The 14,196-nt window shown below is 38.1% G+C and overlaps 1 protein-coding gene across 10 annotated transcripts in view; it reads right to left on the minus strand.

The window, feature by feature from the left end:
* Positions 1 to 1,984: 1,984 nt before the first annotated feature.
* Positions 1,985 to 14,196, minus strand: part of HPS5 (HPS5 biogenesis of lysosomal organelles complex 2 subunit 2) — a 39,842-nt gene continuing 27,630 nt past the window's right edge. For 9 of the 10 annotated variants that reach the window (XM_017673072.3, XM_037026734.2, XM_017673076.3 and 6 more), the window contains 7 exons: positions 13,832 to 13,952; positions 13,483 to 13,638; positions 12,867 to 12,986; positions 8,748 to 8,861; positions 7,234 to 7,340; positions 4,797 to 5,067; positions 1,985 to 2,926 (listed from right to left, as the gene is read on the minus strand). In XM_017673072.3, coding sequence (XP_017528561.2) covers positions 2,866 to 2,926; positions 4,797 to 5,067; positions 7,234 to 7,340; positions 8,748 to 8,861; positions 12,867 to 12,986; positions 13,483 to 13,638; positions 13,832 to 13,952 — 950 coding nt within the window. In that variant the 3' untranslated portion in view covers positions 1,985 to 2,865. Of the gene's footprint in view, positions 2,927 to 4,796; positions 5,068 to 7,233; positions 7,341 to 8,747; positions 8,862 to 12,866; positions 12,987 to 13,474; positions 13,639 to 13,831; positions 13,953 to 14,196 lie in introns of those variants that run through there. The other variant, XM_073216305.1, reaches the window with a different exon arrangement.

Consider the following 14,196-nt stretch of genomic DNA (forward strand, 5'->3'; position numbering starts at 1 on the left):
CCAGTATTTTTCTGAACTCTCTGGAAAGAACTACCAAGTAAGAATTTTCCAGGCCTCTCTTGTGGTTTGTATTTGATCCACCAGACCAGGATGGACTGGAAACCCCAGGCTCCTCATCTCTGCACAGCAGCACTGTGTTGGAATTCCATAGCATAATACAGGAAATATAATAGTATCCAGATTTCTTCTAAATGAATGGGTGGGTAAAGTTGGTTTTAGCTCTGACCTTTCTCTAAAGGTGCTGCTCCTAGCACAATGGGAGATTTCAGTCCCTTATTTTGATACAAAATGGTCAAGGTTATAAATCTTACATCTGTATTTTATCATGTTTAAAAAAAATGTTGACGTGTAGAACCTGCAGGGACAGAACCTTGGTGGGATTTCAGCAGGTGGGCACTGGCTAGACAGTCTGCCTCAGAGCCCATGCTCTCAGCCACTCTCATGCCACCCTGCAGCCCTGTGTGCCAGTGGTCAGGTCTAGAAATCAGAGGAAAAGTGAATCACAGTCTATCATTTTTAGGCAAGTGAAAGATAAAGTGTATTTGAAAACGCTACCTAATACCCAAGTAACCGTTCATAATTAAAAGTTCAACTAAAGGAAATTTTTGTTTTATTGCTTGGTTTGTTTACTTTGGAAAATAAATTCAGATGATGTGACTTTTATAATTTTTTTATGCTAGACATTTTTCTGTATCCTTTTGGCAAACAAGGATCACTGTAATGTGCCTTGGTAAGATCTGCTGGGAAACCACTGCACAGTTGTGCCGGTTGAGGCCATCTCCCTCCAAGAGGCCCTCTCGGTCCTCTCTGGGTAGTCGCTGTGTGATGACAGTAGCTGACGAGCAGTGAAGGGACTCAGAGCAGACTCACATTCAACACGATCCAACACAGCCAGAACCTGCTGTTAGTGGGAAGGTGTATATTGTGATTTGTAGTAAGAAATAGATATTTTGTCTTCATCCCCTACTTCTGGCATGGAGCTCCTAGAACCTTTGTGATTTCCTAAACTATGAGACCCACAAAGGTGTCTTTTTGTTGTGTTAATGAGGTGACTTCTGGAGCAACCAGGAATGAGGACTGATTGCCCATGGAGACAACCATGTGATCAGAGGGTTGGACCTTTCAGCCCCACCCCCTGACCTCGGAGAGGGGAGATGGGCTGGAGGTGGGGCTCAGTAACCAGTGGCCAACCACTTATCAGTCATGCCTACGCAATGATGCCTCCATAAAAACACAAAAGGAATGGGTTCAGAGAGTTTCCAGGCTGGTGAGCACGTGGTGATGCAGGGAAGAGTAGAGCTGGGAGGGGGCATGGGAGCCCCTTGCGCTTTCTCCATACCTTGCACTATGTGTCTCTTCCCATCTGGCTGTTCCTGAGTTATATTATATCCTTTTATAATAAACTGGTAGTCTAGTCAGTAAAATGTTTCTCTGAGATCTGTAGGCCGCTCTAGCAAATTAACTGAATCCAAGGACAGGAGTTGTGGGAACCTTTGATTTCTAGCCAGTTGGCCAGAAGCACAGGTAACCATCTGGACTTTGGACGGATGTCTGAGGTGGAAGGCAGTTCTGTGGAACAGAGCCCTGAGCCTGTGGGAGCTGATGCTGTCTCTAGGTAGTGTCAGAATGCACTCAATTACTGGACACCCAGATGCTGTTAGAGAACTGCTTGTTCCAGGGACACAGCCCACTCATGCCACCACCCTCGCTCCACAACCCCACCCCCACCATCCATTGCTGACCAGAACTGTTAGGTTTTCCACACCTCACAAAATTGTAAGATGCTTTCTAAAGCCTCCTTTCCTGACAATCTCTTAAACACATCTGGTCACATCATATCCAAATGTCATATGGAAATATGATAGAGATTTCTGTCTGTAGTTCTCTAGCTGTGTTATAAATGAAAAAAGAAGTAAAGCATTCAATCAATCCAAGGCTTTTCTTATTCCACACTGAGTTTACCCCACATCTTCCTGTAAATTACTCACAACAAATCTCTTGTCTATATATTCTATTCAAATGAAAATTTTAATCAGATATTATACTTATTATTAATGTAACATGCTATGTAAATAAATATACAGGAGCCTGACAAATGGCAATCTAGTAGTTTCAGTAATATAAATATTTATTGAAGTCTTTATTAGTACTCAGCCTTTCTTTATTATGGCTTTTAAAAAGTAATTTTTAAAAGTGCATGATTCCTTTGGGCCATTCTGTTTAGAACAGATTAGAGATAAAACATCTACAGTAATGAATCAGTCAATTATATACAGGTTCAGATTAGAAAATGTCAAATACTGGAAAAAAGTATATTTTAAATTAGCCCAATTTAAATATGGTGCCATTTCATTTAAATATCTAATTTGAATCTTCAGTATTATACTTATTTTATGTATTAATTCCATTTTACCAGGTATTTCTCAGTAATTTCTCAACTGTCCCAGAGAAGATATAAAAATAATTCAACTCCTGACAATTATGTGACCAGGATGAGAAACTTCTGCTCCCTATATGGGAGTCACAACAGGAAAATAATGCCCTTTGTCTGTTACCAAGGAGCAAATAATACTGTAGTTCAAAGTAAGGACTGCATAGCTGTACACACTCACATTCTGATTCCAGAGCATTTCATCTCAGCAAACAAGGACTGATTCCTTTCAAAATTCAACTCTGGTTGAGAAACACCAGTTACAGATAAAGCCACAGATGTGGAGGTTACAGACACTGACAGAAGTACTCCTAATAACGTGGCAGGGTTCTCAGATGGTGCCTTTCCTTCAAAAACCAAATGTGTTCCTGAGGTTCAGGAGCATAATTCCACTTTCCTCAAAATGACATGACATCCTGCTGAATCTTCTTCCACTAGGTCTGCTGGGACCAGAGAAACCGATCACATTTCTCAAGCATGCTTTGTATCAAGGCTCTGAAATCCCAAAGGAAAGAAATAAGCAAATTTAATTCTCACTGTTCATTCTTCACAAAAAACTTAAAAACCCACAAAGAATTAGAGGCCTCAAAACCAGACTGATTCTGTGCATCAAAAGACACAGTCAACAGAGTAAAAAGGCACCCTATTCTATAGAAGAAAAGATTTCAAATCATGTATCTGATAAAGGGTTAATATCTAGAATACATAAAGAACTCCTATGACAAAAAAACAAGTAATGATATTTTAAAATGGGCAAAAAGACTCGAATTGGTATGTCTCCAAAGAGGATATACAAATGGCTAACAAGCATATGAAAAGATGCTCAACATCACTAATCATTAGGGAAATGCAAGTAAAAAACCACCATGAGATATCACCTTGTACCCACCAGGATGGCTACTATGAAAAATAGAAAATAACTAGTGTTGGCACGGATGTGAAGAAATTGGAACCTTTGTGTACTGTTGGTGGGATTGTAAAATGGTATAACTTCTATAGAAAACAGTATAGCAATTCCTCAAAAAGTTAAAATAGAATTACCATATGATCCAGTAATTCCACTTCTGGGTATATACCTAAAAGAACTGCACACAGTCTCTCAAAGAGACATGCGTACACCCACGTTCACAGCAGCATTATCCACAACAGCCAAGAGGTAGAAGCAACCCAGTGCCCACTGATAGATGACTGGATAAACAAAATGTGGTATACACTCACAATTGTTTTTATACATGCACAACAGTCTTTAAGACTATTCAGTCTTAAAAGAGAAGGAGATTCTGACACATGCTGTAACACAGACGAACCTTGAGATAAGCCAGTCACAAAAAGACAGACTGTATGATTCTACTCATATGAGGTACTTAGAATACAGTAGTGCCCCCTTATCCTTGGTTTCGCTTTCCAAGGTCTCAGTTACCCGAGGTCAATTGCAGTTTGGAAGCAGAGGATCCTCCTTCTGACATGTTGTCAGGAGGTCAATAGTAGCCTAACATCATATACAACCCATCATTCACCTCCCTTCATGTCATCACATAAGCATTTTACCACCTTACATCATCACTAGAAGAGTGAGTACAGAAAAATATGTTATTTTGGGAGAGAAAACACATTCGTGTATCTTTTATTTTAGTATATTATTATAATTCTTCTATTTTATTACTAGTCATTGTTATTAATCTCTTACTGTACCTACTTTATAAATTAAGCTTTATCACAGATATGTATGTATAGGAAAACACTGTAGAGTTTGGTACTATCCAGTTTCAGGCATCCACTAGGGATCCTGGAATGGATCCCCCATGGATAAGCGGGGCTGCTACAGTCAAAATCAGAGAGGATATAGAATGGTGGCTTCCAGGGGCTAAGTGGAGGGGGAAATGGAGCTATTGTTTAACGAGTACAGTTTCAGTTTTGTAGGATGAAAAAGTTCTGGTAATTGGCTGTACAATTATATGGATATGTCATTCACACTGCTGAACCAAACACTTAAAAATAGTTAAGATGGTAAATTTTGTGTTATCTGTACTTCACAATTAAAACAAACAAACAAAAAACACCAAACCTGAGACAGGCATCTTGTATGAACAATATCGTTAAAAAATATGAGTACACATCAGATTTGGGAATTCACATTAATCCAGTGTCTTGGTCATGACTGTGAACAAAATATTACTTTAGCCTCTTTTCTTAATCACTTTAATCAACAGATGAAGATGAGTCTCAGCCCTCTCATCTATTAGTGAGGCGTTCAGAAAGGATGAGCCCTACAGTCCCACCCACCTCTGAAAATCTGTGGGGTTCTGCATTCCCCTAACACCTATGCGCAGGGCATGACAAGGGCGAGACAGACGGGTATTATTACCTCTGCCTTTTCTCAGCAATCCTTAAGATATCACAGGTTCTCGTAAACCTCTCTGAAAGCTCAAGGGTCAAACCACATTCCTGTAGCAGTGACCAGGCCCGATCTGGACCCATGGCCTTAGCTAACAGGAGTGCCACATTCTCCACATTGATAGGGGAAGGTCCATCACTGAAGTTCCCATTTGGTGACTTGTGGAGGAATGGCTTTGTGCTCTTGTTCTGTACCAGATGCAGGAGAAGCTTCCATTCCTCCATAGTCTCTGGGATCCAACCTACATATACACACAGAAACACAGAAATGTTGGCTCTGACTGCTCTTAGCACTGTGCCTACATATAAGAGATGGTCAAAACCATTTATGAAAACAGTTAATACCAAAGCATGAAAATATTAAAGAACATAATCTGATCACCCTAACACAAAGTTGTGTTCTGAACACTTTTTGAATAAAAGTTCAAAAGGAGAAGCCACAAAATTAGCTTCAAAATTCCTTCATTCACTCACTCAGCAAGTAATTACCCAGAGCATGTTCTATGTAGACCCTGGACACGCACTGAGGGATAGCTCAGACACAATGATCCCTGCCCTCTCGTGGAGCTTACAGTCTAATAAAGGAGACACGACTTACACAAAGATGGAAATACACCTATACTTATACACTGTGCTTTGCTATAAAAAATAAGATCAAGGAACCATTGGAGAGAAGAGCAGGTTTTGGGGGGAAGCTCTGAGAAGGGTTCTGTGAGGAAGTTACATTTAAGCAGAGAGTGAAAGATGAGACAAGCTTAGAGAACATGCACACGTAGCTCACTTAGGGGCAAATCTGGGCGGGGGTTGGAGATGGGGGCATCGGGAATAGAGGGTGAAGGAGCCTGCATTTCTAACAAAGGAAACATGGAGGAAGATTTGACACAGAAAGAACTTGAATTCAAGGAACCCAAAAAAACTACTGCACAAAGGCAGGAATGAGCAGTGAGAATGAGAGGACAGGGCCAGGCTTTAACAGACTAGTTTAAGAATCAGGATTTTATTCTCTGTTCAATATGAGGGGTTTCAAGGAAGAGAGCTACATAATCCAATTTTTTTTAAAAGAACATATTCTGACTGCTGTAAGGAAAATGGACTAAAGCTGGGCAAGAATGGAGTCCAGATGACCAACTATGAACTTACTGCAATGGTCTGGGCAGGAGATAACAAGAGTGGTGTTGGTGGAGCAAAAGAAGGTAGACAGATATGGGATATATATTTGACAGTAAAATCATTGTGCCTTGGAGAGGGATTAGTATGAGTTATGAGGAAAGAGAAGTGTCAAGACACCATTTAATAAACCAAGAGTAAAAATAGCTATTTATTATTATTTTTACATAAACAAACATTAAGAGTACTTTTATCTGAGCAGAGAGGATTTTAGGTCACATTTATTTTCTTTATGCTTTCTAAATTTTCAATTTTTTTCCGTAACAAACATTGTGTTGTAACTTTAAAAATATAAACCATTTCTATCTTACCTGTCCTGGTTATTTTTCAGAAGTGAATGCATGTCCATAGTTCTAGTTCTACAGAACCATCTGGCCCCTTTTTAAAATTTCTGAAACAAATACGATCTTAGTAATTTTTGCAATAGCTGTGACATCTGAAACTAATCTTTGCCAGTCAACTGGCTTCTTCACTCTATTCTAACTTTCTCTCTCCTATACCAACAGGGTTGAAAAAAGCTGTAGATCACACCTCTGGATGAAGGCCCCCGTGATGCTGTGGGCACTCCCGCACTGAGATGAATAAAGCAACACTACAAAACAGATGAAGATCATCTCTCCAAGTACAATGTGGACTCTCCAACTGAAGTTATCAGTGTGTCAAAGTCCTGGCCTTCTAATTGCCATTTTATCTGTGTTGGATTCATGAAAATTAGTATTTTAAAAAAATATCTAAATAGCTGTGACAGCTTAGGGAAAGCTGGCTGCTTCTCCACTTTTAGTTCATCTTAGTGATCTCTAGCTTTTGGCTGTGTAAAAGGCAACACAATGCAGATAAAAGAACCTGAGCGTAAGCTTCAGAGACAGTCAGACCTGGGTCTGAACACCAGCTCCACCAGTTATATGACTTTGGGCCTCAGTTAAAACTTCTGTAAAAGAGAAGTAATAGGAACTATCCCAAAAGGTTGTTAACCAATTTGAACAATATACAGAAAAGCACCTAGGATAGACCCTAACACACACGTAGGTATTCATTAAATAGAAAAGTGGCCTATAGTGTATTTCTAATTATGATTTTATAATATACCAAGTGGTACAGATAAAAAAAAAAAAACAAACACAAATTTGACAGTCAACTAGATCACATACATGATCATGGAAATATTCACCAAATTTCTTTACTGAGAGTCTGGAGTGACTTCTAAAATGCTAAAACAGAGTACCCAATTGGGATTTACTTACCATTGTCCCCTTCCATCAGGCGCATATCATTCAGATACACAATGTTAGTGAAGGCCTCTCTTCTTCTCTCCAGCTCCAAACAGAGAGTAAGATATCCAGGCCAGAAACTTCAAAGAGACCAAAGATGAAGAAAGAAATAAAAGAGTGAATTTATCTGCAGCTGTGCTGTCCACATAGCAGATACTAGACACACGTGGCTATTCAAATTTAAGTTAATTGAAAGTAAATAAAATTAGAAAGTCAGTTGTTCAGTTAACCAATCCATATTTCAAGTTGTCAATAGCCACATATGGCTAGTGGCTACCATATTAGACAGTGCACTAGAATATTTCCATTATCACAGAAATTTCTATTAGACAGCTCTGATTCAAGGCATTTTTAAAAAAAAGGAAAAAGAAAAAATATACATATACTGACATTTAAAGCCAGGCACCAATTATAGACTTACACTTCTATACTTTATAAGCTTTAAGATTCAGTATAAAATTAGCATATTCCTTCCCTGAATAGGTAAACTATGGAAGTTCTCCTTGACTCTTCCCCTCCTTTTGCTACATCAGATATCTTTAAGCCCCACTGCATTTCTCTTTGAAATGTTCCTTGGATGTGTTCCTGCTGCTGCCCTACTAATCACTGATTCACTCACACCTGATTTACTCCAACGGCTTCCTAGCTGGCTTTCCTGTCTCCAACCCTCTTGTGTATGACACCAGAAATGATCTCCAGAAAGCTCCATTTTGTCACATCATTTTCACAGAAAAAGTCTAAAAGGGTCTCTACTGTTAACTAAATTCTTCCTACGATCCTATATGATCTCATAACCCATTACCTGACTAGTCACATCACTCATTGTCAGTGAACAATTATATATCAAGTATTTACCACTATATGAATTAGGCATTCTGAGGGAAAAGGAAGACACAGGTCCCTATCTCCAAAAGACTGTAATTCAGCTGGAAACATAATATAACATCACCAGGCAATCAATACTTGACTAATGCGATAATAATAAAAAGCAGTGTTGGTTTTTCATGCCCTTGCTCTTGCTGTTTCTCTTACCTAACCTGCCCTCTTCTTGGCTCCTTTATAAATAGAGGCCCTGTGCTGCCTTCAGGGATTATCTCCAAAGTCTCATCTACTCCCTGAATCCCTCACCAGCAATTCTACTGAACCCATTTTGAACTCTCTCCCTTCTCAGGAACCCTGTGTCAATTACAGCTCCTATCACACAGTCCAGTGCTTAAATACCATCTACATGCCTAGAAGAGGGGCTAGCAATGAAACATAAGGGGTAGAGAGTAATTAGTAAGGGCCAGTCTCTTTTACACAAAGAAAAATATGCACAAAATTTAAAAGGAAAAAGTTCTTTACTATCACTTAAAACAGAAGGTACTTTTCTCTTGTGAAGAAAATTCTGAAATGATATGGAGTATCATTTCAGGACCTTAACTATGAAATTATTAACTGAAATAATTCTAATCTTAACCTCAGGTTCTAAGAAAATTCTCACTTACCCATGAGACCTACAAATGTCAGTCATTTTCTCTTTGGTTGTAAAATCTGCAGGTAGTTTAATCAGATGAAGGATCAGCTGACTGTATCCCCAGGAAAACAAGTGTGAATGAGGCCTGTGAAATGAGAAACTCTCAGTAAATTAGACAGGAAATAAACTCTACAAAAGGCTTATTAGTCATCTAATAGGTAGGAAGAGTTTAATTATATTTGTTTTATTGTTATATTTTTCAAAATTTCCACTTGACTTTTAAAAAATTAGAAATAGCTGTTTTTCCTGTTATATAATAAAATATACAAATAAACTGTTTATTTTTTAAAATTAGAAATTTTAGGTAACTGAATGCAAAAGATAGAAACCTATAACACCATTGCTCACAGACAGCCACTGAATATTCTTCTAGATCTTTTGTCTAGGCATGTAAGATAGGCATCTGTGGGGGCTTTTAAAAAGGTTCTCCTGAAGGGGTTAACAATATGCTCCTAAATAATGAGTGAATCAATGACCAAATTAAAAGAGACCAAGCAATATATGAAGAAAAAGTAAAACAACTCAACAGCCCAAAACCTGTGGGATACACTGAAGGCAGTTCTAAGAGGAAAGTATATAGCAATACAAGCTTACCTGAAGAAACAAGAATAATCCCAAATGAACAGTCTAAACTCACAATTAATGAAACTAGAAAAAGAAGAGCAAATGAGGCCCTGAGTCAGTAGAAGGAGGGACATAATAAAGATCAGAGCAGAAATAAATAAAATCAAGAAGAATAAAACAACAGAAAGAATAAATGAAACCAGGAGCTGGTTCTTTAAGAAAATAAACAAAATAGATAAACCCCTAGCCAGACTTATCAAGAAAAAAAGAGAGTGTACACACATAAAAAGAATCAGAAGTGAAAAAGGAAAAATCACAATGGACACCACAGAAATACAAAGAACTACTGGAGAATACTAAGACACATTATATACCAACAAATTGGATAAGAAAAAATGGACAACTTTCTAGAAAAATACAACCTTCCAAGGCTGACACAGGAAGAAACAGAAAATCTGAACAGACCAATTACCAGCAACAAAATTGAATTGGTAATCTAAAAACTACCTAAGAATAAAACCCCTGGACTGGATGGCTTCACCACTGAATTTTATCAGACATTTAAAGAAGAGCTAATACCCATCCTCCTTAAAGTATTCCAGAAAGTAGAAGAAAAGAGAATACTTCTGAACTCATTCTATGAGACCAGCATCACTCTAATACCAAAACCAGACAAAGATACCACAAAAAAAGAAAATTACAGACCAATATCCCTGATGAACATAGATGCAAAAACTACTCAAAAAAATATTAGCAAACTGAATTAAAAAATACATCAAAAAGATCATCCATCATGATCAAGTAGGATTTATGCCAGGGTCACAAGGATGGTACAATATTTGAAAATCTATCAACATCATACACCACTTTAATAAAAGGACAAAAATCACATGATCATCTCAACAGATGCTGAAAAAGCATTTGATAAAATTCAACATTCATTCATGATAAAAACTTCAACAAAATGTGTATAGAGGGTAAATACTTCAACATAATAAAGGCCATATATGACAAACCCACAGCTAACATCACACTTAACCGTGAAAAGCTGAAAGCTTTTCCTATAAGATAGGGAACAAGACAAGGATGCTCACTCTCACCACTTCTATTCAACATAGTATTAGAGGTTCTAGCCACAGCAATCAGACAACACAAATAAATAAAAGGCATCCAAATTGGTAAGGAAGAAGTTAAACTGTCATTATTTGCAAACAACATGATATTATCATAGAAAACCCTAAAGACTCCACCAAAGAACTATTAAAATTACTGAATTCAGCAAAGTTTCAGGATACAAAATTAATACACAGAAATCTATTACATTCCTATATACTAACAACAAATTAACAGAAAGAGAAATCAGGAAAACAACTCCATTTACAATTACATCAAAAAGAATGAAATACCTCGGAATAAACTTAATCAAGGAGGTAAAAGACCTATACTCTGAAAACTACAAGACACTCATGAGAAAAATTAAAGAAGACACCAATAAATGGAAATACATCCCATGGGCATAGATAGGAAGAATTAATATTGTCAAAATGGCCATGCTACCCAAAGTAATTTACAGATTCAATGCAATCCTTATCAAAATACCAACAGAATTCTTCAATGAACTGGAACAAATAGTTGTAAAATTCACATGGAACCACAAGAAGACCCCAGATAGCCAAATCAATCCTAAGAAGGAAGAACAAGTCTGGGAAGATCACACTCCCTAACTTCAAGCTCTGTTATAAAGTCACAGTAATCAAAACAATTTGGTACTGGCACAGAATAGACCCATAGATCAATGGAACAGAATAGAGAGCCCAGATATAAACCCATACATAGACGCCCAATTAATATATGATAAAGGAGTCATGAATATACAATGGGGAAAAGAAAGCCTCTTCAATAACTGATGTTAGCAAAACTGGACAGCTTCATGTCTAACTCCATACACAAAAGTAAACTCGAAATGGATCAAAGACCTGAATGTAAGTCATGAAACCATAAACCTCCTAGAAGAAAATATAGGCAAAAGTTTATTGAATATACACACAAGCAACTTTTTCCTGAACACATCTTCTTGGGCAAGGGAAACAAAATTAAAAATGAATAAATGGGACTACATCAAACTAAAAGCCTTCTGTACAGCAATGGACACCATCTGCAGAACAAAAAGCCATCATACAGTATGGGAGAATATATTCGTAAATGACCTATCCAAAAAGGGGCTAACATCCAAAACACATTAAGAACTCACATGCCTCAATACCCAAAAAGCAAATAACCCAGTTAAAAAATGGGCAGAGGATCTAACAGAAACTTCTCCAAAGAAGAAACCTGGATGGCCAACAGGCACATGAAGAAATGCTCCATGTCGCTAGTCATCAGGGAAATGCAAATAAAAAACTACAATGAGATATTACCTCACACCAGTTAGGATGGCCAACATCCAAAAGACAAGAAACAACAAATGCTGGCGAGGATGCAGAGAAAGGGGAACCTTTCCATGCTGTTGGTGGGAATGAAAATTAGTTCAACCATTGTGGAAAACAATATGGAGGTTCCTCAAAAAATCTAAAAATAGAAATGCCATTTGACCCAGTAATTCTATTCCTAGGAATTTACCAGAAGAAAACAACATTCCTCATTCAAAAAGACATATGCACCCCTATGTTTACCACAGCAGTATGTACAATAGCCCAGATATGGAAGCAACCTAAGTGCCCATCAGTAGATGAATGGACAAAGAACATGTGGTAGATATACAAAATGGAATATTATTCAGCTATAAAAAGGAAAGAAATCCTAACATTTGCAACAACATGGATGGAGCTAGAGGGAATTATCTCAGTGAAATAAGCCAGGTGGACAAAGACACCAAATGACTTCACTCATTTGTGGACTATAAAAACAAAGCAAAACTGAAGGAACAAAATAGCAGCAGACTCATCGACTCCAAGAAGGGACTAGTGGTTACCAAAGGGGAGGAGTTGGGGAGGGTGGGTGGGTGGGCAGGGAGAAGAGGATTAAGGGGCACTATAATCCACAATCACAATACAGGCAGGTCACGGGGAAGGCGATACAGCACAGAGAAGACAAGTAATGACTATTTAGCATCTTACTATGCTGATAAGACAGTGACTGCAGTGGGGGGCTGAGGACTTGATAATTGGGTGAATGTTGAAACCACAATGTTGTTCATGTGAAACTTTCATAAGCTTATATATCAATGATACTTTAATATACAAGTATCAGTGCCTATTTTTTATGACTTCTTTTTTTAATACTAAATCAGTTTATAACTAGAAATTTCTAGGAAGAAAACACACACAAACACACACAATTTTCTTTCTTTAACTGGATTTAATCATCTAGGGCTCCCAGTGCAGGTCCACGAAAGAGCTTTTGTGGGGGGGGAAGGGGGTCAGTCAGTTTAATTCTCCAAAGTCATGTGCAAAATTTTGCATGGCCTTACATTTTTCTGAGAGAAATCATCAAAGGCACATCAGAGCTTAGAAAGAAATTTCTATACCTGGGGTCTCCTTCATCATCCATAGTGCTTGTGCTTGGGGGAGCATCATGGGACACTGCCAAAAGCAGCCAATCCAATCTTAAAGACTCTGGTTGTAGAAGGGACTCAAGGAAGGATGGCCTAAGAGAAAGTTGGGGACAAAAATCACCAATCTTAATGATGAGAAAGGAAACATACAATATGGAGATGAACAACCAAGGACAATGTGGAGATTAGAAATGAGGCTTCAACTAACAAGAAGCAAAAAGCTGGAACAGAGATCCATTCACAAGAATTTGGGATATCATCAATATAAAGGTGGCAATAAATCCACTCACTAGCATAGACAAGAAGGAAGCTAATCTGAATTAGCCTAGGCCCTAAGCGGGGGTTTACTTTTTACTGGTGATCTGTGAATCTCTGAGAGGAAGGAAGGGAAGAGAAGTGTAGTGTGTGCATCTCGTGGTGTGTGCTGTGAACTGTGAAGCACGGTACCTGACTGCCAAAACCATCCTCTGCCATAGTAGGTGCCTCAACTCTGTGACAGTTGACAGTAAAAATGCTACAACTGCTAATACAAGAGAAGAAAGGACCTATCAAGAGAAAGGAGAGTCTGCAAATTTTCTCGCCTTCTCACCGTTGATCTTCAGGCCTTGATTTCACCAGACTGTCTAAATAGGCCAAAAACTGAGCAGGATGCCGATGACAAAGTTGCATGACATCCGAAGGCAAAACAGATGGGTAAAACCTGACTAACGATCGAAGGGCAGATTCCCCAAACTCCTCATACAATCTGCATTTAAAAACAAAATGTGTTAGTCTCCAACTTCAGTGAGATGATGTAATTTGGTTACATTATCCAAGCATTCATTAGAAGTAAAAAATATACCAAGAAGCTGCCCAGCATGCAACCAAGTAAAATTTTAGAAACTAAGACAAAAAAGTATGTGCTTTAGTTCATATAAACAACATATAGGACGACTTACCGGGTAGCATAAGCAATCAACAAAGGACTGTCAAAAGGGACTGAGTCTTCCAGTAACTTTAATCTTGCTGGAAGGTCTCCTTCTTCCATCTCCATATACATAGGATTGGAACTTGCCATTTCTGAAAGATAGAGGGCGTCTTTCCCTTCGTCTCATAGCTGTAAATATTCAATTCATGAACACATTCATTCAACAATCGTTGGTCAAGCACCTACTGTGTGCAAGGCTCCATGGAGAGACAAAAAAGAACAAGATACAAAGCTATTTTTAAGAACCTTAAAATTACATTGGGAGGCAGAGCATATTCAAAGTTTTAAACAAGACAAAGGAAGAGATAACCAATATATGCGACTATTACCCTTGAA

Source organism: Manis javanica, chromosome 11, assembly GCF_040802235.1.
Source record: "Manis javanica isolate MJ-LG chromosome 11, MJ_LKY, whole genome shotgun sequence".
NCBI classification, from domain to species: domain Eukaryota; kingdom Metazoa; phylum Chordata; class Mammalia; order Pholidota; family Manidae; genus Manis; species Manis javanica.